General features: G+C 44.9%; 1 protein-coding gene across 6 annotated transcripts in view; it reads right to left on the bottom strand.

The window, feature by feature from the left end:
- Positions 1 to 890: 890 nt before the first annotated feature.
- The window catches only part of LOC307241771 (cyclin-dependent kinase 17-like), a 41,188-nt gene continuing 15,349 nt past the window's right edge, over positions 891 to 26,729 (bottom strand). The window contains exons 1-16 of one of the 6 annotated variants that reach the window (XM_080015993.1): positions 26,672 to 26,729; positions 22,768 to 22,901; positions 19,266 to 19,391; positions 14,142 to 14,198; positions 13,921 to 14,035; positions 11,714 to 11,808; positions 11,479 to 11,541; positions 10,733 to 10,856; positions 10,475 to 10,595; positions 9,676 to 9,773; positions 9,202 to 9,307; positions 8,428 to 8,470; positions 8,244 to 8,334; positions 7,081 to 7,158; positions 5,016 to 5,149; positions 891 to 3,899 (exon numbers count right to left, since the gene is read on the bottom strand). The exon at positions 26,672 to 26,729 is cut by the window's right edge and continues 8 nt beyond it. In XM_080015993.1, coding sequence (XP_079872119.1) covers positions 5,034 to 5,149; positions 7,081 to 7,158; positions 8,244 to 8,334; positions 8,428 to 8,470; positions 9,202 to 9,307; positions 9,676 to 9,773; positions 10,475 to 10,595; positions 10,733 to 10,856; positions 11,479 to 11,541; positions 11,714 to 11,808; positions 13,921 to 14,035; positions 14,142 to 14,198; positions 19,266 to 19,391; positions 22,768 to 22,901; positions 26,672 to 26,717 — 1,413 coding nt within the window. In that variant the 5' untranslated portion in view covers positions 26,718 to 26,729 and the 3' untranslated portion in view covers positions 891 to 3,899; positions 5,016 to 5,033. Of the gene's footprint in view, positions 3,900 to 5,015; positions 5,150 to 7,080; positions 7,159 to 8,243; positions 8,335 to 8,427; positions 8,471 to 9,201; positions 9,308 to 9,675; positions 9,774 to 10,474; positions 10,596 to 10,732; positions 10,857 to 11,478; positions 11,542 to 11,713; positions 11,809 to 13,920; positions 14,036 to 14,141; positions 14,199 to 19,265; positions 19,392 to 21,411; positions 21,481 to 22,767; positions 22,902 to 23,173; positions 23,225 to 26,671 lie in introns of those variants that run through there. The other 5 variants (XM_080015994.1, XR_013844569.1, XM_080015995.1 and 2 more) reach the window with 5 other exon arrangements.

Raw genomic sequence — 26,729 nt, 5'->3', positions numbered from 1 at the left:
GACAGGTGAGGAATCCCTGCGGTGATATTGAATAGTCAGTGCGTGTATTTCCACTCTTATATGAAGGTCTTGCGTACAGCAGGTGACCGAGCTGCGAGCGTCTGAGGGCGGCAGCGCCGACCGCATGGAGGTGCAAGTTGCCCGCATGGCGGTAGTGGTCGCCCTGGCCCTCACCATCGTCACAGATCCCAGGCTTTATCTCGGCCCACACATCACCACCACACCAGTCTATCTGGCCAAGAGCAGCACCGCGTACAACCCCATCATATATACATTCATGAAGTGGGATGCGTTGCGTGGCTGTGTTTAATAAGTGAAGCTCGTCTGTGTCTGCAGTTCAGGGGCCGTGTGGCTGGAACCCCACGGCTCCAGATCCAGTCTTTTGGGCTGGAGAGACGGAATTGGTTGCAGTGTTTATCTGTATCAGTTGCTGTTGGATTTGTATGTGCCTGCTGGTACCCCCGAAAAATTCTGTCCTAAATAAATGAACCTTTCCTTCCTTAAGTCTCAAGCTTTAGATCAGCGGTGGGGTTAGTGTCAGTTAAATAGCTTACGTATATAATCTAAATAGAAAACAGGGTCGACACTGCTTGTGAAACCTGAAACTGAAGATTTGAATCGGTAAACTATATTTTACATGAGAAGTCCTTTGAGTTCCAAATGATTTTGGGCAAACATGACAGGAAAAATGTGAAATGATTTATAATCATCAATAATCATGTTGCTGCAGGCTACGACCTGTCCGGAAGCCGCCTCCCCTGAACTCCCCCTAAACTACATGCGCGCGGGCCTACAACCACAAGTAAAGTCTCAAAAATAAGAAAATAGCAAGATAATTCATAACGTTTTTATATGAAAAAAATAAGTGGATCAGAAGCGTTTTTTGTTTTTTAAATATTTTATTAGGTGTACAGAACCCGTCATCCTTTCAAGGTCTGTGCTCAAACACACCGCTCTCACTGCAGCCTTTGTCATCATCCTATGAACTCTATGGCTTTCATTGTTAAAAGGAAAAAATAAAATAAAAATCAAATTACTTGGTAAATATTCGGTACGTGACACTCCCCGCCATCTCAACATTTTCAACGGCATCGACCACTCTCCTCATTTTGGTTGAGTCTCACAGTTTTGTCTTTCACAGTCATCGCCCAAAATGAACATACGAAACCGTAACCAACCCCACTCCCTTGGCTTTTAGAATCAATGACAGCATATTGCTTTTATTTCCACAAAGGTGAACGAGGAGGGGGTGGGGGATCCAGAATGTGAATACCTGTTTAAAACCTGTACATTTTGGTATCTACAGAGCGAGGGGTGATCTATGTACACGCTACAACGCCGTCGCACCGACGAGGGAATGAGGCGCAAACCTGAAGACGACTTCGGTATCAATCCAAACTCATCGGGAGGGAAGACACGGAAGCGACCTCGGATCGGCGCCCGCGGAAAACAACCATGGATTCTATGTACTCTGCCCCCAATAGAAGGAGCCCGTGTCACGGGTCAGAAAATGGCCCGTCACCACGCGCGGCAATGCGATGTGAAATAAGCCGGAAAGCCGTGATTTGGTCCGGTTGGCGCTGGAAGACTCTAACGACGAGGGGGTGGGCGCATCTTGCAGGTACAACCAGATTTTGAAACTCACAGACCGTTTGAACCACGCCGGTTCATCAGGTGGTAACAGGTTTCATTTAAAAAGGACAAAAAGGAAGAATTTCAGTCACGGTCACAACCTCCGACGACGCGTACAGTAGCATGGACCTCGCTTTGGCCGGAGCTCACGTCACCATCTCGGGGGCGATAATCTGCCGATCTATCCAAACCAACGGGGAATCTTTCCAAACTTGCCGTTTCCGGTTCAGAATCGGCCATTTCAACATCCCATCTGAAAAAAAAAAAAAAGTTTTGTGTCGTACTTATTATATGGGGGAAAAAAAACATGCTTGAAGGGATGACAAATGGAGGAAGTGGGTCAGGTTCCTAAGATCAGCGTTGCTGATGGCTCACTATGCGGCGACTGAGCCTGAAAGAAATGGACTTGGAAAGGGACTCGACCACCCTCTGCTCTACGGGGCAGGGCGGGGAGGGCGGGGGTACGATACGAGAGCCACCGTACCTCACAGCGTCGACAAACAAAATGACACTACCCATAAGTCCTGAGCTCAAGGAATGTGCAACACGCCCCCGGCCGGCCGCCCACCACTGAGACTGAAGAACGGCATCCTGGGAAAATCACTGCTTCTAACACATTAGTTCAAAGTAAAAACGTACGGCCTTATATACAGATTAGAAAAAAAAAAATAAAGAAAAAAAAAAAAAAAAAAGGGGGGCGGGGTACAAAGACAAAAAATATCTTGCACGTTCGGGGGGAAGAGGGTCGGACCGTCGCCGATCCGAGGAGGTCAAACCGGACGCTAAGAGAAAAGTTCCACGATAACGGACGAATCAAATCAACTTGAGAGTCGAGGCGAGGAAGAGGGAGGGGCGCCGGAGAATGAGCGGGCGAGGTTTTCGTACACTCCCGTTAGTTGTTGTTTTTTTTTGTTTTTTGTTTTTAAACCCCTGCATCCGTCGTCATTTAAACCAAGGGACCATCCTGAAGCATCTCTTCTTATTTCATATTTTTTTTTCCTACAGCATTTAAAGGACGAGAACTGGAGGTCGTCGCGGCTTCTAGTGTTTCGCAGACACCGTAGAGGACACGTAGCCAATTACGTCACAAGTACCCCTCGGTCGTGATCCGTTCTATGGATTCTACCACGAGGGGTTGGTGGTTTTTTTTTTTTTGTTTATTTTTTTTCTTAATTTCAAGTGTGCACACTGCGACCCGCTCTGCCTGAGTGACTGATGAGGTAACGGTACGACAGCCTCCCCGACCTCTGCCGGACAATAAGGTGCTAAAGTTCTCTGCAAACTCCCATCCGACGCACTCCGATGGTCAAGTGATTAAAAAGCCGTGTGTGCGTGTGTGGATTTAAGCAAGCCAGGGCGAGCGAGAGAGAGAGAGAGAGAGAGAGAGAGAGAGAGAGAGAGAGAGAGAGAGAGAGAGAGAGAGAGAGAGTAAGGAGGGGGGGGGGGGAGCATGTGTGTCCGTTTCATAATGTCGATGAAGGAAAAGGCTGAGAGGTCGGGCAAGGGTGTGGGGTGCGAGGCGAACGTCTTCAGCGTCTCGGGGCTGAGCCGTGAAATGAACAAAAGTAAAAAGTAAAAAAAAAAAAAAGAAAATCAGCAGAGTTCTACAGCTCAATTCTCTTATGTACAATGACAGTCCAGCAAAGGAAAAAAGTAAGAGGAGAGAGAGAGAGCGCGAGCCAGAGAGATTATTCCTCTATACGCCTCCTCCTCCCGTCCACCATCACTCCTCCCCCTCCTCTCTCACTTCTCACTGATACAGCAATATTTCTTTTTTTTTTTGTTCAAATCAACTCAGTTCACGTCCCCGGACACCGCCCTCTGGTGGGCTGTTGTGGTAGTAGCAGCAAGGAGAATCCTCTTGTCCTCCTCGACTTCATGACCCTTTCCTCCATTTTGCCCTGCATCTTTAGTGGTTAGTTGGTTGGGGTTTTTTTTTATTTATTTTTTTATTATGGTCCGTTTTGTTTTTTGTTGTCTTTCTTCTCAAGTACAAACTCTTATTTTCGTCTCAGTTCTGTGTGGTCTCGTTTCTATATCGTCTTATCGTTGTTTTGTGTCTTTGTCTTCATCTCCTCTTCTGCGGGTGTTTTCTCTGCAGTGTCCGTCTCTGCGTGTGTGTGTGTGTGTGTGTGTGTGTGTGTGTGTTGCGTGCTTCCGTGCGTGCGTGCGTGCGTGCATGTGGCAGGGTCAGTGAATGTATGCCTCACCTCAACACCCCCGCCGACACTAAAACAACACACTCTGCCTCCTACTCTTCCCCTGGGCTGAGAGAGAGAGAGAGAGAGAGAGAGAATTTAAAAAAACGGGGATAAAGAGAGGAGGGCGGAAGAGAGAGGTAGATGACAAAATGATTAAATCAAAATTGAATTAATCAATTATCAAACACACCGCCAAAGTCCACAGCAGAAAAAAACAGAGTTAGTTTAATGACTACGTTTAAGTCAATGCATGCATTTAAGCCTGAAAAAAACGCTCACCAGTGCCTCACTCAACCTGTGCAACACTCAGATCAAAGTAAAAAAAAAAAAAAAGGTATTAAAAAAATGCACACACACACCCACACACAGGGCTGGGTGATAATTCAACAGTAAAATGAATACCTGGCGATGCTGTCGTCAAATTACATTAAAACACTTTATCATAAATATGCAACTTCTCGGACCAAGTTAACATTAACTGACATAAAATGACTTTAAATTCGAAAAACTAGAATTTTGGCTTGATATCACGCTCGCGCATGCGCCCAGACATGGAATTTTGAATTTCCGAGTAAATAGATATTGTTATGTATTCATTGCGACATATGAGGGTTAAAAAAAACATCCAATAGTAACATTTGATTTGAATTCTCCTCTATCACCCAACCCCGTACACGCACTGTGCAAACCTAGACGAACACACTTACAGGCTCAAGACAGCGGTTACATCTCCCGCTGGAGAAACCTAAACAGAACTGCACATAACAGAACGAGAGTGAAAAGCCTCCTCCCGGCATTCTCAAAGCGCTTTCTACCCAGAATGCCTTTCTGGCCACGGGGTTTTAATCCCTGCGTCACTCCTCCCCCGGTAAGACGTTGGGCGGCGTTTTGGGTGAGTGAAAGCCGGGACGGCGTGTGTGGATGCAGCGCAAAGAGGAGGTGGGGGCCCGCCGGACGGAAACAAGAGAAAGACAGAAAATCAAAAGACGGGTGCACAAAACACGGAGGAATGGATAGAAACATACCAAGGGGAGATTTAATAATGTTGCTTTTTGTTTTCCTCTGGGAATGCAAGAGGGTTAGGGGTATAAACACACAACCACGGCGTGGGGGTGAGGAGAGGGGGAGAACAGGAGTGGCAGAACCGAACAGAAGAAAAGAGAATGAAAGAGGAGTATTTACCAGAAGGGCGGGGGCCGCTCAGCCCGTGGAAGGGGACGAGAGAGCGTGACTCTGAGCCCTGGGATTGGCTGCTTCTCTCTGGAAGTACTGCGAGGGGGCGGAGCCTAGCTTATTGGCCGTGGGGTTTTTTTTTTCTGTTTTTTTTTTGTTTTTTTTAGGGGTCCGGGCAGGGATGGAGGTCGGAGGGCGTGGAGGGAGGGAGGGAGATAGCGAGGATTCGGGGGGAGAACGTGGAAAGAGCGTGGGTATTGAGAGAGAAAATAGATGGAGAGTTTAGCTTCAACAAGGCGGAGAAGAAAGTCAAGAGATGTCAAGAAGCCACATTGACTCGGCACATTAAATGAACACCAGTTTGGGTCGCCGGCGGAGAAATGAGCCGCCGAGCCTAACGCCCGCCGAAATGAACTCTTTTCATTTCGTAGGATGCCAGCGTCTGCTGGCATGACAGCAGATCGATGAGTGGAGTCATTTGGCCTTTTAATAACAAAGCATACATTTTTCTCCTGCATTTCATGGTTTAATATTCAGGCTAAACTGCTCAGAAAACATATTTTCCCACCTCAGGCACAAAAGTCTTATTTTTATCATCCATTATGCATGCATTACTTGTGATGGAGGGGGGGGTGACTGGGTGGAAAATTTCATCCTAAAATGGCCACCACACACAAAAAAATTAAATGTACTCTGGGTTAAATTAATTCGCGAACAATGATAATAACTGGCAAAAGTTTTCTTTCATAAATATCACAAAGAATTTATTTAAAAAACGTTTCCCGGATTATCAGTGACAGCTTGGATAGGTTATGCTGGACTGACCCCGTCAAACATTATAAAACATCACATTATCAGTCATGAATAATATCATAATTTACCAGCTTTTGGATTGAGCTCCTCCAAAGGCTTAAATGATTTCACTTTCTCTTTATGATCACGTCACTTAAAGGAAAAGCTCATTCGATTTAGATGGAAAATAAGCTGTGTGTGTGTGTAAATCATATTGAAATGAAAAATATATATTTTTAAAGTTTATATTTTATTAATATGTGCTGTGTGCAAGGGGAATCAAATTTACTTCTGAAAATAATGAAATTGTGATGATAATACAATATATTTTATTCTGTAATATTTGTGATTCAACTTCCATCACTCCATATAAATAAACAGTAGTCTTTTGAAAAAGCTATAAAAAAAAGGTATTATTATTCACTTCAAATAAAATCTTATCATATAGAATGTTAATGCTAATTAAAAAATGGCGTCACGCGAGTGGCAGCCTGTTACGGCAGCTCCTGCTCACTCATAAGCTTCTTTTAACTCTTAAGTCTTTATTTCTATTTTTTGAAGTACTTTTTTATATTTTATATTGTTTATCGTGTGTACTTGATATGCTCTCTATTTTCTGCTGTCCCCTTTTTTGCTGGAACGATGTAAATTTCCCCACTGTGGGACTAATAAAGGTTTATCTTATCTTATGTTAATGATGAACTTTAAATTAATAGTTTTTAGCTTGGACAACACATTGGGAGATTATTGTGTTTTATAGACTTCTATTTAAGTCATTTGGGTTGTGGACCCAAATGGCACTCCTTTCATGGAATGACTCAGTGAGGTCACTTCCTCCTGAACCGCCATCGATCCCCGAGCGGAGGAGCGTTAAAAGACTCTCTTCGCCCTTCCTTGTTCCATACATGCACAATGGCAGGAAGACCCCAGTGATCAAACGCATCCTGATATTCCATCGGAGAATTCTGACGTGCATAACAGACTTCTGCATTTTTTAAATACAAAAGAGGCTGTCGTCGAGGACCGAAGCACGATTCAAGTCACTCATTTAGGCTCCGGGATCCGACTGGTGTGTGTGTGTGTGTGTGTGTGTGTGTGTGATGACACAGTGGCATGAGAAACACGGAAAGCCCACTCACGGACAGAATGATAGTAAGAGAGGAAGTAAAAGGTTCAGAAACAGAGAGATCGTCTGTGATGGAAAACAGGAAGGAGCTTGACATTTGAAAAAACAACAAAAAAAAACAACCCTATTTCTCTGGAAAGGTCCTGGTCGGCTCACCTGTTTCAGGGTAAACTGAAGATCTCTTTCCAGGGTCTTTGTGCAGCTGGATTTCCTTTACCGAGAAGATGGACGTAGCTGAAATAGAGCGAATCGGTCAGACAGTGTCTGTCAAACTCTTCAACAAGTGGTATAGAAGGTACCGTAATGACTTACGGTTGTGCAACAAAATTTAAATGCCAGCGAGTGGGATGTCGATTTCACTACTCTGAAAGTTATTTGAGTTTGATCCCTTCTGGGAGGCCCATATTGAAAAAACGTGGCAAGGCCGACATGGGAACCTCTTCAAGATCTTTATTATTAATTCACCTTTTAAAGCAACACTTGTAACTTTTTGACCTTAAAATAACAGCTTCAAAACCATTTTGATAGTACACTGACTTGTAATATGGAGAATGGCAACTCTTCCATTCCCACCCACAACCCCAACGCCTGTTGTTGCACTATGTAACTTTGACGTTATCCTTTACAGCACTACGTCCCTTCCTTGATGTTTGGCTCCAGTAATTACCGTTATTCTTTCCTGGTAAAATGTATTAAATAAAAAAAAAACAAAAAAACAAACAAACAAAAAAAAGCTAAATAATAATAATAATAAAAAATAATAAACTCGCCTGTCAACATGGCCGGTAATAACGCAAATACAAAAGGTCGCCACTCCACCTCCTCGACGGCGCGGACGAGACGGGCCAGTCGAGCGCCGGCCATCGCTTTCATCGCCCCGCGCGGTTCTTTCCACCCCCTGACCCGCGCGTGCTAGCCGATCTTGCAGGCCGAGCACATCTGGTACCTACACCGATAGCAGGAGGTCGACCCTCGCACCCTCTCCCCCCACGGCCCTGACCCGCGCGTGCGAGCCGATCTTGCAGGCTGAGCACATCTGGTACCTACACCGATAGCAGGGGGCCGACCCCCGCACCCTCTCCCCCCACGGCTCCGAGGGAAGCCGTGGACTGAGTGCTCACTGAAGCTGCGAGGTCCGTGCAAGGGACATAGATTGTTATAACATAGACATAGACTGCTAAAATTCGTCTGGTAAAATTAATTATTTTCACCGGACTGCGGTTTACGACAGTGGTGTAAACGTGCGATTCTACTGCTGCTTTCCCCCTGTGTGGGGGTGTGTGTGTGTGTTTGTACAGACTCATGAAACGTTTACTCACTATCCGCCAGCGATTGGACCTGGTCCCCCAGCGTCTTGAAGTACGGGTGCCTCAAAGCCTCTTCGGCTGAAACTCGCTTCTTAGCTTCGAACTGGACAGAGAGAGACAGGAGGAGGACAGACAGGTTACCGCGGCTCCGAACGTGGCGGGGAATGTGTCGTGTGTGTTTGGAAAGGTTCTGTACCTGCAGCAGCACTGAGAGCAGGTCGTGGCCATCATGGTCTATCCTGTGAACGAGAGAGAGAGAGAGAGAGAGCTGGACATTAGGTCTGCCCAGCGCTGCGCCCAGGCTGCAGGAGGTGTAATGTTCCTGGGTTCCTGGTCTCAATGGCGGCGGGAATTGCTTGACTACGGCATCTATTGAAAATCAATCCTGTGTCTCCTCTTATTACGTGTAACAGTCTCACTGTCGGTTTATCTGTGTGTACACACACGCACGCACACACGCACGCACGCACGCACGCGCAGAGCTTGGTGTGCTGGTGAAGATGTATTATTAGTACATCTGTGTATTATTTTATTATTTATTTATATTATTTTCATTATTATTAATTTATTCTATATGATATTTTACTTATTTTCCATGGTGTAAATTTCTTTGATGTATTCAGATTTTTATGAATTCAACCTTTATAAGATATTGTAATAATATAATATTATTATATTGTTTATAATAAAATATTGTTCTATATTGTAGAATATAATGTCATAGAATATAATTTATTTAATAAAATAATATTTCTCTAACTCGACAAGTGCTACTTATTTTAGAGGAGGTTTAGCTGTGACCGTGATCCACAGCTAGTTCGACGGCTACCAACAAAACATACTTATTTTAAGTTGCAAAAAAAACAAATTCTAAAAGTGTGATGACGTCATGTAGTGTAGTCACATAACATTTTAAAGTAAAAATCATACCTAATAGTAAGAACTATACCTTGACTTAAGACCTACACACCTGGGTGCGTGGTTGACAAGCGGCTCGGCATGGTACTGCGGGAAGTTGTAGGTCTTGAACTCCTCGCTGGTGGTAATACTGGGCCAGGTCTCCTCCGTGGGCGTGCCTGGTTCAGAGGGGGAGAAGTGTCGGTCAGAAGGAGGCGCGGTCACACTTTTTCCATATCAAGCACCCTGAATTTGACACCGGTTAGGCCACAGACCCCATCTCATTTCATTTTGTCTCTCTGATTGTTATGATTTTCTCTCCACTTCTCTACCCGTCTGTACTACAGTTAGGGCGATAACGGCGAAACTACGATCAACAGTCTCCATTGTTCATCCTCTAATGGCGTCTTGAAAATGGAGTAACGTAGTTTAACTATTAATCATTTTAGGGTGACCCCGCCGGAAACATCTTGAAGGGCCCCTAGGGGTCCCCAGACCCCACGTTGAGATCCACCGTGCTATGAAATACACCCGACCCGTGTCTCACCTAGGATGCGGAATATGAGGTGAAGCTCGTCCTCCACCGTGGATCCGGGGAAGAGAGGTCGGCCTGTGATCATCTCATAGAAGATGCAGCCCACACCCCTGAAAGCAGAGATTAGAACACATGTTTAGAAAGCTGTACACCACCCAGCCCACACCCATCAATGTTTATCCTGCGGTGGTTCATAACATACTGTACATTGTTCTGTGCCATGTATTATTTGACTACACACGCTTTCTGCTAATTCTCTGCTAATGGAGGCTTTCTGTTGCATGCCGGGTTAGGCTCACCGCCCCCAGCTCATCTTATCATCTTTTCCCCTCCAACACCACCCTAACTCGGGGGGAGAGATGTACATGGCAGCCGGCTGGCACAGCAGCTTCATGAGTGGTGCTGCACTATAAAAAGTAACATCTCTAAACCATCAGCAGCAGGATGGAGAGAGACACAACTGTGACCCCCCCGGGGCAAAGTGGAGACAGTGGGATGGAGATTGTGCATCAGTGTGTGTAAAGGTACAGTACACAGCGCAAGAAAAAACATTACAAGACAACATGAGGACATGGTGAGACGCGCATTAGACAAAGACAATAGAAAGGGAGCTGAAAGGGAAGATGGAAGAACATGGAAGTGAAAGAGTGAAACACAGATACACACACACACACACACACACACACACACACACACACACACACACACACACACACACACACATACTGTACATGTGAAACGGGTATAACGTTTGTGTGTGAGTGTGTGTGTGTGTGTGTGTGTGTGTGCGCGCACGCACACGCGCACTCACCACATGTCAATGGGTGTAGAGTACTCTGTGGAGCCCAGCAGCACGTCTGGAGGTCGGTACCATAATGTCACCACTTCATTCGAGTAGGTCTTCGTCGGCACAGACTTGGCTCGGGCCAAACCTTGGTGCAACACACGACGGAAGCGGAAATGAGTCCCCGTTTGATATTTTTCACTGCTGTCAGTGACAAACGGCTGCACGAGGATTCCGACGGCGCACACAGCACCAAAGAAAATGTTGGCGGCGGCGGCGGCTTACCGAAGTCCGCCAGTTTGAGCTCTCCCTTCTCGTTGATGAGCAGGTTCTGTGGTTTGAGGTCTCGGTGGAGGACCTTCCTCCGGTGGCAGTAGGCGAGACCACGCAGCAACTGGAAGAGAAAGATCTGCAGACCGGAGCGGAGGAAGGGTGATAAATGAGGACACAAATTGTTATAGTTACTGCTATTATTACTGTCATTTTGGCTTGTGTTATATACTGTACATCAATTTAGTGTCTACTATGTACATTATGCAAAGGTTTACTTCCTGCATCATATTCCAACTAGAATATCTATATCAAAAGGATCAATTAAATCACCATTATTTTGAGTCAGACTTGACTATCGACAGTTTTTGTCAGCCAAGTTATATATATATTTTTTAAATGTTGTTTTTCACATTATATAACAGGTCCAAACATGAACAAATCCCCTACCCCCCGCCCTCCAGATACCAGACATAAACATATGAACATCATATATGGGCAGACAGCAAAGAAGGCAGATAAATAAAAAATAATAAAAATAAAAATTGGTTACATTGTTGCGCTGTTAGCATCCATATTTTCAACAAAGGTTAAGAGGGACCCTGCGACAGTGTATCTAATCTTTTCAAACAAACACTATCAGTCTCCTGGCCAAGAGAGTGCAAAAGGCCTCAGCCAAGTTATTTTTAATCGTTGAGGTCTCATATCCTTTCCCCGCCCCCCCCCCCCCACCTCGGACCCGGCGTCGTCTCCGCCCTTACCTTGACGTTGTGAACGCTCATGATGCTTCCGCAGTCGTCCATGTACTGCTTCAGGTCCTTCTCCTGATGAGAAACAGAGGATGGGAACGCACAGAACAACCGATGGGAACAAACATGAGAGCCAAACACCGAAAGAGTGGTGAAAGACAAAAAGGACACAATGATAAAATACAGCCCATAAAAGGAACCCAACCACGCCCAAACACTTGAAAGGCTTCTGAACCAGGACGCTCACCAGGTACTCGAACACCAGCGTCAGGCACTTGTCAGTGTGGATGATGTCATGGAGGGTGACGATGTTGGCGTGCTTCAGGTCTTTCAGCAGAGACACTGGAAGAGAGGAGCGAGTCAGACACTGCTAATCTACCGCGAGGAGTCAGACACTGTTAATCTACCACCGAGGAGTCAGACACTGCTAATCTTTCACCGAGAAATCAGACAATGTTAATCTACCACCGAGAAGTCAGACAATGTTAATCTACCACCGAGAAGTCAGACACTGTTAATCTGCCATGAGAAGTCAGACACTGTTAATCTACTACCGAGAAGTCAGACACTGTTAATCTACTACCGAGAAGTCAGACACTGTTAATCTGCTACTGAGAAGTCAGACACTGTTAATCTACTACAGAGGAGTCAGACACTGTTAATCTACCACTGAAAAATCAGACGCTGTTAATCTACCACTGAGAAATCAGACACTGTTAATCTACCACCGAGGAGTCAGACACTGTTAATCTACCACCGAGGAGTCAGACACTGCTAATCTTTCACCGAGAAATCAGACAATGTTAATCTACCACCGAGAAGTCAGACAATGTTAATCTACCACCGAGAAGTCAGACACTGTTAATCTGCCATGAGAAGTCAGACACTGTTAATCTACTACCGAGAAGTCAGACACTGTTAATCTACTACCGAGGTGTCAGACACTGTTAATCTGCTACCGAGGAGTCAGACACTGTTAATCTACCACTGAAAAATCAGACGCTGTTAATCTACCACTGAGAAATCAGACACTGTTAATCTACCACCGAGGAGTCAGACACTCTTAATCTACCACCGAGGAGTCAGACACTCTTAATCTACCACCGAGGAGTCAGACACTCTTAATCTACCACTGAGAAGTAAGGCACTGCTAATCTACCACCAAGAAGTAAGGCACTGTTAATCTGCCATGAGAAGTCAGACACAGTTAATCTGCTACCGAGAAGTCAGACACTGTTAATCTGCAATGAGAAGTCAGACACTGTTAACCTACTACCGAGAAGTCAGACACTGTTAACCTACCACTGAGAAATCAGACACTGTTAATCTACCACTGAGAAATCAGACACTGTTAATCTACCACCAAGAAGTCAGACACTGTTAATCTACTACCAAGAAGTCAGACAACGTTAATCTACCACCGAGGAGTCAGACACTGTTAATCTACCACCGAGAACTAGATGGAACTCTGTATTAACAGAGCAATGAGATCAAGATCGTTCGTCAGGTCTATGCATTGCAGGTTTAAATAAATGACAAGAATTTTTGTTTTGGGGGGGCTGGGTAGACAAAACCTTTTCAGATTACTTGTGATTTACATATGTCAAATGCTGTAGATTAATCTTTGTATTATGTATGTGAATTGTTTTTTGTACTTTGGAACTGTTTTTTTGCCATTCATTATGGAATTTTCGTTCCTGCAGGTTTTGCTTTAGTTTGCTAACCTAGAAACATACCAAACTATGGAAACTCTACATTGAAATCACGCTGCCACGTGCTAGTCCCCTCCACGTTTGGGTTTATTTTGGATTTAAAAAACCGAGGCGGCAAAAGTAAAACTATCTGCCAGCTATAGGAATCGGAGCAGGAATATGGTTGGAACGTGACAAATGTGATGCCACTTAAAAATAAACCATTTGGATGCTTTAGTCAGTGCTCAACCCTGTTGATTCAAAACGGCTGCAGCTCCTATGAAAAGATATAGATAGCGATAAATATATCTCACAATGTTGAAAATAGTGGCTTCAACAGTAAAACCCATTGAAGGTTTTAAAACAAGGCCAGTTTACATCAACACTCCGTTCCAAAAGTTCTGTAAGCTGTCAAGGAACTGTAATAATGAATCCGTGTTTATGATGAATAATTACCAAAGGAAAATCCTCAGCTAAATTATGCCTTTGGTGTAATTATCAACAATAACACCAAATAAAAACGACAAATTCATTTCATTTTGACAGTGTACAGATCAGCTGGCATGACATTAATTCTCGGTAATTTCATTGGTTCATATGAAAGCAACAATGGTGCATTTACTGCAGTGACCGTTCAAACAGCACTGGACCAAATGTAATTGAATCAGGGCCTCGTGAATCGTAATCTCATCAGTTTGGGCGATCTTCGCCAATACTCAAGTTGGTATATTTAAAATCTTGTTAAATCTTTATGCCTCATTACCTTCTCTGATGGCGGTGCAGGGTGCGCCCTCCTCGTGCTCCAGTCGGATCTCCTTCAGCGCGACCAGGTTGTCCGTTAGCTTGCTCCGACCCTTAAACACTGTGGCGTAGGTTCCCTGCGAGGACAGGAAAGTACCAATATGTGTATGAGGTTATTTATGTAGTTTCGGGGAAACCGCAGTAATCGCAGTGCATGCATTTTTAGAATGATATTCCTCTTACCTCCCCTAGTTTGTCCAGTTTGATGTAGGTTTCAAGCTTCCCGAAGCCTATTTCAGACTGGAGGGGATAAAGAAGGTTTGTTAATGTTATGAGAGCCAGTAGGTTACAAGGTCTAACTGCGGTACATTCGTTTTTTTTTGGAACAAGGCAGCTCTATAGTTACAGCGGGAGCTGTCATATCCCATGGCCAACAGAGGATCAAATCAGGTTTCAAATCTAATTTATGACCCTGCACAGGCACTTTTATTGGCGTCTTGCCCTCACAATGCATTGTGGGAGTCTGTGTGTGTGTGTGTGTGTGTGCTTATGTGTGTTTATGTCCGTTTCTTTGACTCATTTTCCGCTTATGATTCCCGAGCGCGTTATTTTTCCTGATTCCACTGTCTGTACTATTGTGGCAGTTTCACCGACCGCGTGCCACCCAAGTGGTGTGTTCAGGGACCTCCGGCACAGAGACACAGAAGACGGGGTTGTAGAAAACACACACGTTTATTGTGGAGAGGGGGCTTGATAGAACAAGCTCCTGAGCAGATGGACATGTGTCATGACAAGGCTCCTCTCTCCTGAGTGTGTGTGTGGGGATGGGAGTTTTAACCTGCTGCTCATCAGACCAACTGCCGAGCAACAGGTACGCAGCCACACTGATCCTGGGTCCCCAATTACCTAGATCCAGGTCAGGTGTGGCTGCTCAAACCACACCATTCCCACACCACAACTGCCTACACAGAGAGTGGAATCCATGAGCCTAATTCCAATGCTCCATGCACGCACTTGCTTTCTGGAGTTAAACTGAAATTTTGCATTTGAACTGCATTTGTCTATGATGTCATTAGTGCCACCAGTTGCACTTAGACCCTCTGGCCACATGGTGTCACTCTGACAACAGTAAATGGGACTCAAGCTCTTGCATTCCAGCACAGTGAGTAGAATGAAGACAGTATTTGTATATTTAGTAATGGCATTGACATCCCATCTGCTTAAGCATGGCTCTCTATTTTCTGGATTAATCTGGAATACTGCTTATTTGGATAACGCTGCGTTGGAGGACACAGTTCATGCGGTTCATGAATTATAAATGGATGCAAGCATGGGCCTGTTGGGATTTATCTCCAATCACTGTCTCCTTCTTTCCATTTATCTACCCATCTCTGCCAGGCTTAGGGTTAGGGTTATTATTTCTTCACTTTGGCCTGTCTTACTTTTACTTTCCCTCTCTCTCTCTCCCAATCCTGCTGTTTCCTCTGCCAGCTCCAGCATGATGGTCATGTTAAAGGCAGCCCAATGCTGGACCATGCTGAACAATGCTCTATGTGTGTGTGCATGTGTGTGTGTATATAAGGGGGAGGGTCTCCAGTGACCAACTTAGCTAATGAAGCATGTGATCTCTTTAAAGGCATGCCTAAAAGCCAGCGCAGGAACACACTCGGACACAAGATGACACAGTTACACAGTATTACGTGTGACTTTGTGTGTATGTGTGTGTGTGTGTGTGTGTGTGTGTGTGTGCATGTGTGTGCGTGCGTGCGTGCGTGTGTGTGTGTGTGTGAGAGAGTTGGATTGTTTTTGCAGAAACAAGCAGTTTTACAGAACGATAATCAAGTTATTAATAATCTAACATCTTTCTGAAACAATGACGACAGCATCAGTCCAGAAACTGGAATAGAAGCATCCTCGGAGACCCAAGAATTCCAAGTTTTTTTTTTTTTTTAAACACACGTGTTTGGAATACACATGGTGTCTGCTCCAGCCCCAAATGTAAACAGATACCTGCACGCGCACGCACGCACACGCACACGCACACACACACACACACACACACACACACACACACACACACACACACACACACACAGCTTCTCAGGATTTCTCAGCATCTCTCACAGTGCGTGCTCGGACTCTACCTAACATACTCTCCTGCCAAGTGTCTTTAGGCCTGACTCTGCCTCCGCCTCCAACGGCAACGGGTTCATTCCTTTCCCCCGCGCTCCACTGAGCTCACTGCCACAGAACTAGGTCAAACCTTATTTTGGATTGGAAAATGATGATTAAAAATGACAATCACGAAAACCAAACAAAACCGGGAGGCCCTGCAGCCTACGTGCGCGCTACTCAAGCTGCGTGGGGGCCCCTGCACATTGAGCGAGGGCCCGCCTCTGCTTTATATCGGAGCAGCTTTTTAATGTCTATAACTTGGGTGGGAAGACGAAGCGGCACGATGCTTCTGGTCACAAAGCGGGGGGAGGAAACTCACCATCCATGAGAGTGAAAAAACAGCAACGGCGAGTAGTGAGCTGCGTGGTTAATGTTTTACGAGGGCCGTTTTGCTTAGAGCCCCAGGTCTACGTATGTACGCGTTTGCATGCCTGCGCCCATCTCTGTTTGATGAGCCATTATGAGGGCGAGAGAGGGAGACGGGGAGAGAGGAAAAGAGACGAGAAATTGGGAGGGAGAGATATGTGCGGCAACCTTTTGTGTATTTGAGCGCATGTGCCGCACCTCCACTGGGAGGAAGGCACAGGAGTGGGACAAGGAGGGGAAGGAGAAGCCATTCATGTGCCCCGAAAAGCCTGCCCACAGCAACACATGGGGGCGGTGTGGGGGGCGTGACCTTGTGGGGCGGACCCCGCACTTTGGCTCAATCAATTTCGACAATGACCCCATTGATTGCTCAGTCAAATCCTTTAATATACTGTACTTATCAACGGGGGAGGAGCGGCTCCGGTGTTGTCGGCTTCGATTGGGTTTTTCGATAACAGGTGAAAAGTTGCGTAACAGGGCAAAGTGTTTTGCGGTTTGAGGTAACGCGACACACCCCATTCTTTCACACCACGGACGCGGAATCTCACTGGAACACTGTGAATAATTGATTGTGAGTGGGCAGCTGCGAGTCGTTGCAGATCAACTCAGTTCACATTGAAAAAGGTTCAAACATTTGAAGATAGGGTTTTAACACCTCTTCGGGTATAATGATCAGATTGTTTGTTTTGTTGTTTTGTCGTTGTTTGTGAAGTTGGCATACGACTAACTCCGAGGCTTCTAAGTGTTATAATATATAATGGTGTTGGTGCATCATCGGCGCACAGTAAACGATTCAAACCTGTCCGTGACCAATACAGTCTTTTACTGTGAGCCTGCCCACCGGAGCAGAGCAGGAAAGGTGCTTTCCTCAGGGGCATATCACGAAAGGCTGAAGGAGGAAGGGAGAGGTTCTTGAGTTTCTTCTGCGTACTCTCAGCTACTCACAACTTGAAAGCAGGGCGGACATTACAGCCATCTCAAATCATCGTATCATAGACTTGGAACCCGCCATGACACAGAGGTCCCGTGTGGTGACTCTGGTTCCGCTAACCAGACCTAGAGTTGACCCGAACTCGCCTCGGGTGTGTGTTCCGTTGGTACAAGCGGCGCGTAAACCGTCATGCCACGGGCTCTCCCATTAGGACGGTAATGGATTCCTGCAGGGATGTGCCGCGCTGAATACAGAGTATATGACCCGCCCTAATGGAAGCGATCGAGCTGGGCCCTAGCTTTCCACGCGGTTGCTCGGATCAGCGCGGCTCTGTTTGACCGCACAGTCCAACCAGTTTGTTACGTCATCTCCGCTTTAATTTCGCTGCATTTTCCTGTATCCTCACAGGCCTCTCTCTCTCTCTCTCTCTCTCTCTCTCTCTCTCTCTCTCTCGTCCCAGAGTGTAATTCCAGTCAGAGGAGGCACTGCTGCTGAATTATAGATATCCCATTACATAATACACAACAGATCATCACCACACACTCATCCATACATACATATACGTATACATACATATATATACACGTATACATACATATATACACATATATATATATATATATATATATACACATACATACATACACACACACACACACACACACACACACACACACACACACATATATATATATATATATATATATATATATATATATATATATATATATACACACACACATATATACATATATATATATATATATACACATATACACATATATACATACACACACACACACACACACACACACACACACACACACACACACACAGATATATGTGCATGCACTTGTCCCGACACCGCACTTACCACCGTCATCAATGTGCTCACAAACCTGAAGAGTTGAACTTCAGCCCTCTCTCCTCCAACCTTTCACCATGAACGCCCCCACCGCCCCTCGCCCTCTCTTTAAACATCGTCCCCTTAAATCCCCATGACGCTGCTGCAGAAAAGCCGCGTCACCACGCTGCGTCACAGAGTTACAGTAGTTTGGGCTAAAGACAATCTAAAAACCACACAATCTAAAAACTCAATGTGTTCACTTAGCTCCTTAATTGAGGCGGACAGAGGGAGAAAAAGAGAGAGAATGGTGGAAGATACGCCATTGAATATTATTAATAAAGGGGAAACAAATAATGGATTAGTCATCACAGCCGAGCTTTTGTTGATTAGTTATCAAAAGGGACAGTACCGTGTCCCTCTCTTCTTCATGAGTACTCGTGTGTGCGTGCGTATGTATATAAGAGCATTACTCTGATAATTAAATTTATCAATGTAATATAAGGTAATATGGATACATGGATTTATTACCATATCAATAAAGCAGTCTCAATGGAAGGTCCTGGATAAAAACACTCGTCAACAACCATTGACTGAGATGAGTGACGACGGGAATAAAGAAGAAGCATGAACAAAAGAAGACTGAAATAAATCGCAGTGTGAAGAGGCATACAACAGGGTAATGAGACAGAGACGCTGCATATTCATGAAGTTTGCGTACTTCTCCCCCTCACTTACCATCCGACACCCTTCTGCTATCTGCCCCCCCCCCTCCATTCCCAGGAACCATACCCACAACGATCTTGCCCTGGATACATAATACAAAATCCATCACTCCCCTACTGAGCCATTGTGAGCTGAACAGCATAAAGTGTGTGTGTGTGTGTGTGTGTGTGTGTGTGTGTGTGCGCGCGCGCACACACAGTCCATTTACGTTCTCCAAACACGTAGACCCAGCACCCGAGTGCGTGCGCACACACACACACACACACACACACACACACACACAGTCACACTTATACATTTATACGCAGACACACTGCTTACTGACCAGGGAGGCCCTGCGTAGCCTGCGGCTCATGGGTGTGTCAAAGGGCGGGCTGTTCATGGCAAACTTCTCCAGGTAGCCCTCCGGTAGCCGGATGTCAGCTGGGAGAGAGAGACGCTTGTTTATGTCCTGAAACGCAGAAAAAAAGTGGCAGAGGAGACAAGAAGAGTGTTTGGAAGTGTGTTCATTTCTGATGAACATTATTAATAATAACAATAACAATTCCTGTAATTAGACGCCCTAAATATATTCAATTATATACTATTAGAGATTATATATATAACTAGGCAATACAGCACTGCTAAATAGCATATAAATACGACAGACAGAGATTTGTCTTATATCACAGGGTTTATGACGATATGTGATTTAGAGTTTTTATATACAAACATTTCAGTAGACACAGCAATGAGTCGCTCACAAAACAAAGAGGAAGTCAGAAAGTCTTGACTCTAATTAATGAATTACTGTGTGGTCCCACTGAGGGACGATAGTCTAAACAGTGTAATGGACACAGACACACACATATACTGTACTCTTTATGAGCTTATTTTCAACCCAATCTTACAATAGAGGCATTATGATTCAAAACAGACTGGGAAATGAACCTATCTGTGTGCTGTGAAAGTTCTGTACGACCAGGTGGGCATCCTTGTTTGTTTGTTGGTTTCTATTTCTTGTGACAGTTGGACTGTCTGTGTATATTGCAACAGGTGTTTCCAGGCATGTAGGAAAAGAACAGGAACTTGTAACATGGACGTTGTGGAGTACAAATACTTCATATCTGATCTTGAAAGGTTTGCTTACGTTTCCTTGCTGATTCTTTTCAAATGGACATGGAAAACTGCATTTCCCAGAGGGCACTGCAGCAGCACATGGCTATCGGCAGAGCGCCAATCACACACTGTTTCCATGGCAGCGGTATTGGGTTGGCCAGGCCCTAACATGGATTTCTCCCCGATGCATGTATATGTTTGTGAGGGTGTGTGTGTGTTTGTGTGTGTATATAAGTGTCTTGTGTACATGTGTGTCTTCACATGTACAAGTGTGGGAGGGCCTGTGTGTTTGTGTATGTGTTCACATAAAGATGGAAGGCGATGGGACTTCGTGCCTGCAAAAGCTTTATGCGAGCTCCTCAGCCGACACAACCACATACAGTTTCACATATGGCGCAGCGCCCCCGAGCAAAGTCACACATTTCAAAGTCGTGAAAGACAACAGAGAAAAGCACAAACAACGATGAATAAAAACGACCAGACGAGTCTCTGCAGCCTCACGTTATTTACATCATGAGATAGACGGACACGGCCTGTGAACAATGACCTGAATAGACACTATCTAATCACATTTGCTTCCATATGAATTTTCTTTATGGCATGCGCACAATGAATGCACAGCAAACATATAGAGTATACACAAGTGCACACACAAACAAAGTTGAATATATCTCTTTTTCAACATGGGTCCGACACCATATTATTTTTATCCTTGTCTACTACTATGGGACAATATGTAATGTATCATTAAGTATCATAACATTTTATATAGGTATGAATCTATTTTAAAATATATAAACACATTATTTATTATTTATAGTATCTGCATACATACAGACATATACAAATATATACTATTATACACATATACATATATATCTCAACACAGAACCATGTCAAAATAGCAAGTATGACGGATCGGATATAAATCTTCCATTCATTTCATGGATATACATCATAACGTATTATCACCCAGCTCTACTCCCTACCATAACCATCAAAATAATAACAATAATAATAATAATAATAATAATAATAATAATAATAACTATTATAATTATTACTAACAATTACTGATATTATAACAACTCATAACTACAACTGTATATGTACAATGTGCTGTGGGTGTAATTACAAAGCCGAGCCATTTCAATGCTTATTATAACTATATTTTTAAATGTATTTATTATTTAAATAGGGGCAAAGGGTTCTCACAAAAACACACCTACAAGCACAGCATACCCTCCCATTCACATGGCAGATGACGCACGCGCACGCGCACACGCACACACACACACACACACACACACACACACAAATAGGCACTATTACACAAACACACAAAGCATGCACACACACACGCACATACTTACAATGCAGAACAACTCTAGTAGGTCCCTCATTGTCCTCCTGAAATGCATCTTTTTACACAAACAAACCCTTCCCACGATGTATCTTTCTGACCTGACACATGACTGCACGCACACTAACAGAGTGAGAGAGAGAGAGAGAGAGAGAGAGCGAGAGAGAGAGAGAGAGAGAGAGAGAGAGAGAGAGAGAGAGAGGGACAAAGAGACAGAGAGAACAAGGGCAAGAAAGAGAGTGAGAGGGAGAGAGAGAGAGGCTGGCACAGTGGAAGAATGCCCTCCACGCACACGTGACAGAGGGGGGTAAAAGCAGGAGAGGAGAAGAGAGGGATAGACAGATTCCTGAGGGGAGAGAGAGGCAGATGGGGGAAGGGGGGCAGAGGGGATGAGATGAGAGGAAACAGTGTTTTTCCATCCGCCCCCATCATCATGCCCACCTACCTCTCTCTCTCCGTTTCTCTCGCTCTCTTAATTCTTATCAGCCTTGTAGACTAATTTGCCTGGATTTTCCTTTTCTTTGTCATCCCAATAATTATTGCTATTTATATAATTACACTCTCACTGTAGAGCCTTTCCTCTCTACCACACATTCTCACTCTTCCTCTCTCTCGGTTTCTCTCTCTCCCTGTCTCACTCGCTGGTGAACATGGTTTCTAAATTAATGCAGTCCAGTGTTCACAGCACAGTTAGAGGCGGCAGCCTGTGTGTCCAGAGGCATTTCCCATAATACTGCTGTGCTCATCAGTCTGTAGCCACACACACACACACACACACACACACACACACACACACACACACACACACACACACACACACACACACACACACACACACACACACACACACACACACACACACACACACACACACTGACCCATATAGAGATACTGACATATAGGCACAGGGGACCAAACAAACAAAAATGCACGACGCCTCATCTGGGCTGACGTGTACCTGCCACTGTGGTTACACTGTGGAGCAGCCATTCATTTTAATTTGTTTGTCACTCTGCCATCTTTGGATCCCCGCCGTGTGTGTGTGTGTGTGTGTGTGTGTGTGTGTGTGTGTGTGTGTGTGTTTCGGCTTACAAAGGCAAATTCTGATCATGAAACCTCACGACAATGAAGTGAGTCTGTTTCCATATTACACATCAGAAAAGACATTGCATGCCCACAGAGGCGTGTGCCATGCTCATAACAAACAGTGCTGAAACGTCAAACCAAAAGTGTGATATTGGGGACATCCAGGGTTTGTCTCATATGTCTCTCGGTGAATCTCTATATTTGTCTGAACGTATAAATATGGATGCCTGTGTGTGTGTGTGTGTGTGTGTGTGTGCGTGTGTGTGTGTGTGCACTGTACCTCGTTGGAGATGCGTCGGTGGTGGTTGTTCCTCATTCGAACCCTGACCGGACTCTGGACCTCGTCAGATGACGTCCCAGAGGCCTGGTCGCTCTCGCCATCGGAACCCATTTTCACATTTTCATGGACAATACCTACAATACCACACACATACATGTACATTATTATTTTCAGGGAATGCAGCATTGTGATAGCATAGGAACCAAATTGTATATATATGCACAACTTTCACATCAACTATTTTCCAGTTTAATTAAGGCATTATTTACATACAAACATACATGCAAAACATAATTGAACTTATATACTGTACATTTATACTGTATTATAGTGCATATATTGTCTATGTTTTTCTGCTACTGACAAGCCCCTCTGCACCTGTCAGACAGAGGACACAACCCTTCACCTTTCTTATATTTCATCTTCTCTGTATGCTGTGGTAAAGTCCCGCTTTCCAGATGATGGATCGTACCACCAACCTGGCGGGGGGTGTTGGAAGAGTGTGTGTAAATGCCATCGGTAAGATGAGGAGGTCAGGATCGATATTACCCCGCATGCAATGCAAGCTAGTCTGTCTCCGACTGCGCACCCCAACCCCCCACTTCACTGGAACGTATCTGATTAATGAGTCACGCTTTTCGGTGTGTGTTTCTGACTGTGTGTGTGTGTGTGTGTGTGTGTGTGTGTGTGTGTGTGTGTGCGTGTGTCGGTGTGTGTGTGGGCGTGTGTGTGTATGTGTGTGTGGGGGGGGTTGAAGGATTCTCGCCTTAGGTTGCTGTAATGGCATGGAGACAAAGTTGGCTCTCGAGACGAGGTCATTTAAAGTACAGATGTGCATGTGCGTGTGTGCTTTTCCATATCTGTGCGTCAGTGTTTTACATGTGAATCTATAGTGGATTTTGTGCTCAGTAGGTACAGAGAGGTGTGTTGTACTAAGTTCCGTTGAAGCGCTGACACAAAGTGCTCTACAGACCTTCTTACTGTTTTTACAAGAAACATAGTACTTGGACCAGTGTTTTCACTTTACACAGTATTCGACAGAGAGGGAGGGAGGGTCTGGGGGGTAGGGCAATGGGGAAATGGCAGCTATAAGTAATGAAGTGTAAAGAGAAATAGCTCCCCTGAGCGTTGGTGACACCTCAGCCACGCCGGGAATTGTGGGATAGAAATGGAGGACCTGATGGTGAGGCCATTTATTATACTGCACCGTCTGTCAGCTATGGACTAGGACAGAGCCACCCAAGGCAGATTCGAGGCCAATGGTGTGTCTTTTCTGTCTGTGTGTGTGTGTGTGTGTGTGTGTGTGTGTGTGTGTGTGTGTGTGTCTCCCTGAATGGTCAAGGTGGGGATTCAAGGAAGGTAGGCTGGTCTGAGAGCTGCAGCTTACGGTTAAAAAAACTAAAGGAAACAGAATTTGGACATTTCACGAGTCTGGCCTTGAAAATCAATAGCTCAATAGCAAATCTATTCATCTATTAAGTTGTCAATATATAACGATTCACTTGTTAATAGGTGCTGTGCTGTCGGCTATGGTGATCAGCAAAGTAAAAACATTATTCGATACAATTAAATTCTATTAATTGTTTGGAAGTTATGCACCCATTTTCAGATTAAATCATATACCACCATTTTCAGTGAAATATTTTTGTCAGATGGTACACTGAAAAGTTGTTCGCAATTCTCATCATCCATCCATCTCTTGCATAGGAGTCAAATTGTGAAATCCCGTCCAATATCCAGCCATATCCATCCCATGAAATGTATGTAAACATATGTGGGAAAACCCAACCATCCCTGATGATATTATGATTCAACTACCTGTGACCATCCCAGCTGCAAACACAGTCCTATCTGTCCGTAGGTCTGACTGTTGATCTGTTGACAAAGCAACATATGCTCATTACCGAACGCCCATATGGTCAGATGATGATTGAGACGGTTGTTAAGTATTTAAGCCACAAAGTCTGAGAGCCGGGGAATGCTGCGTCTCGCCGTGGGGCATTGAGTAACTCAGTGGGAAAACCGAGACGTCAGTAGTCATATCGGGAATCAAACCCCTAGCGACCTTGATGTTGAAACGTTAGACTCGGGGTAATTTAATCCCAGGTTGGGAAAATGTATCCAGCGTATCTACAGACTGGCACACACACACAGACACACACAGAACACACACACACACACACACACACACACACACACACACACACACACACACACTATGAGTGAGTAACAAATGCTGCTATTGTGTCAGAGGCCTGTGATGCAGGTGAGGATGACATAACCCTTGTGTTTTATGTAAACAGCCAGGTGGATCACAGTGTGACGCTGACATTATTAGGAAAGCTTCCTCTCCCCACACACTGTACATTGATGGCAGCCAAACACGTAGCAACAATACTTTTTTTTGGTTTTTTGTTTTCTTTAAAGGACACACACACACACACACACACACACACACACACACACACACACACACACACACACACACACACACACACACACACACACACACACACACACACACACACACACACACACACACACACACACACACCCCCCCTACAAAATCCCATCCCTCCCAGTTTCCTGCCAGTTCTTTCTGCTCCATTTCCACAACAGACTGCCAGCAGACAGTAAATGTCATGAGCTGCCGTAGCCTCCCTGCGAGGAGCCCGGCTGGCCTAGTTACAAAGCGCTGACTCCCCGCGAGCGCGTTTCAAAGAGTGAGTGGGCAGCTTCCGCGACGCGCCGCTCGAGTTGCTCAACGCCGCCGTTTCTAGGGCTGGGCCCGGAGCCTCACTTCAGGGGCACGGCAGCTGTGTGCCCCGGGAAATGATTGAAAAGCCAGCGATAAGGGCCGGCCAAAACAAGAAAGATAACTGTGGAATTCCATTCAGGAGTCCTGAGTGAGGTAAAGTAAATCATTCATTTTTTTCATCACCTGGTACGGATGTGGATTTCAGTTGTGAGACGTGCAATGACTTCACAACACAATGTACAAATCTTTATCTTTGTATCCTCTGGTGGACATTTGCAATACACATAGATGGCATTGGTGGATGGTCACGTTGCCACTTGTGGGCAGGAAGGAATTCTATGTGATATTGTGATATGGCTTGTTCAACACCTGGTTTAGCCGGAAATAGATTATAGATTAATACATAAATACATTATGTTAATACAAAGACTGTCACAGAAGACCAAGAAAAAGTAAAATAGTCACATTTTATAATGGTGCTACAATATTTGGTAGCCCGGCGAGGTCTCTGTGTTTACCCCTTGGGTTATACTGTATATAAGATAAGATACCTCTTTATTAATCCCCCTGGGGGGAATTCTGAATACTGCCTGTACTGCCAAAAGCCAACTTCCTGCCGTCTGGAAACAGTGTTGTGAGATGAATTAATTGAAGACATTAAAGGCTGCAACATCAGCAGCTTCTGGCACAAAGCTACTTCGCATTCACCCGTGCCTTTGTTTCTAATAAAACCTCGGGACAAGTGTTTGATCTTTGATTTTGGATTCTACGGAAGCAACGTCTACAGGCCCACTGCAGACCCCCTGCCAACATGAGCACAGCAGCGCTCTGCACTTTATAACTCTGAGTAGAGCTCCTAAAAAAATATCCTCTCTCGGATAAAACATGCACAAAACATCGGAGAATCACAGATACGAATATGCATTGGTATTGCACGCATGCACGCACGCACACGCGCGCACGCGCACACGCGCACGCGCACACGCACACACACACACACACACACACACACACACACACACACACAGGCAATGCTTGGTATGTTGAAATTTCACCAGAGCCAGAAGGAAACTGAACTGAACACATGGAAGAGGGACAAGGGTTGAGGAAGGCGATACAGATACAGCGGGGCGGGGGGAAACTCACCGATACGGTTCCCGGGAGCCCGGCAGGTTTCCAGCATTCTGAGCATGCGGAAGGGCGA

This window comes from Zeus faber, assembly GCF_960531495.2.
Source record: "Zeus faber genome assembly, chromosome: 15".
In the NCBI taxonomy this organism is placed as follows: domain Eukaryota; kingdom Metazoa; phylum Chordata; class Actinopteri; order Zeiformes; family Zeidae; genus Zeus; species Zeus faber.
Note: the sequence above shows the minus strand (reverse complement) of the source record. Positions and strands in the feature narration are given on the sequence as shown.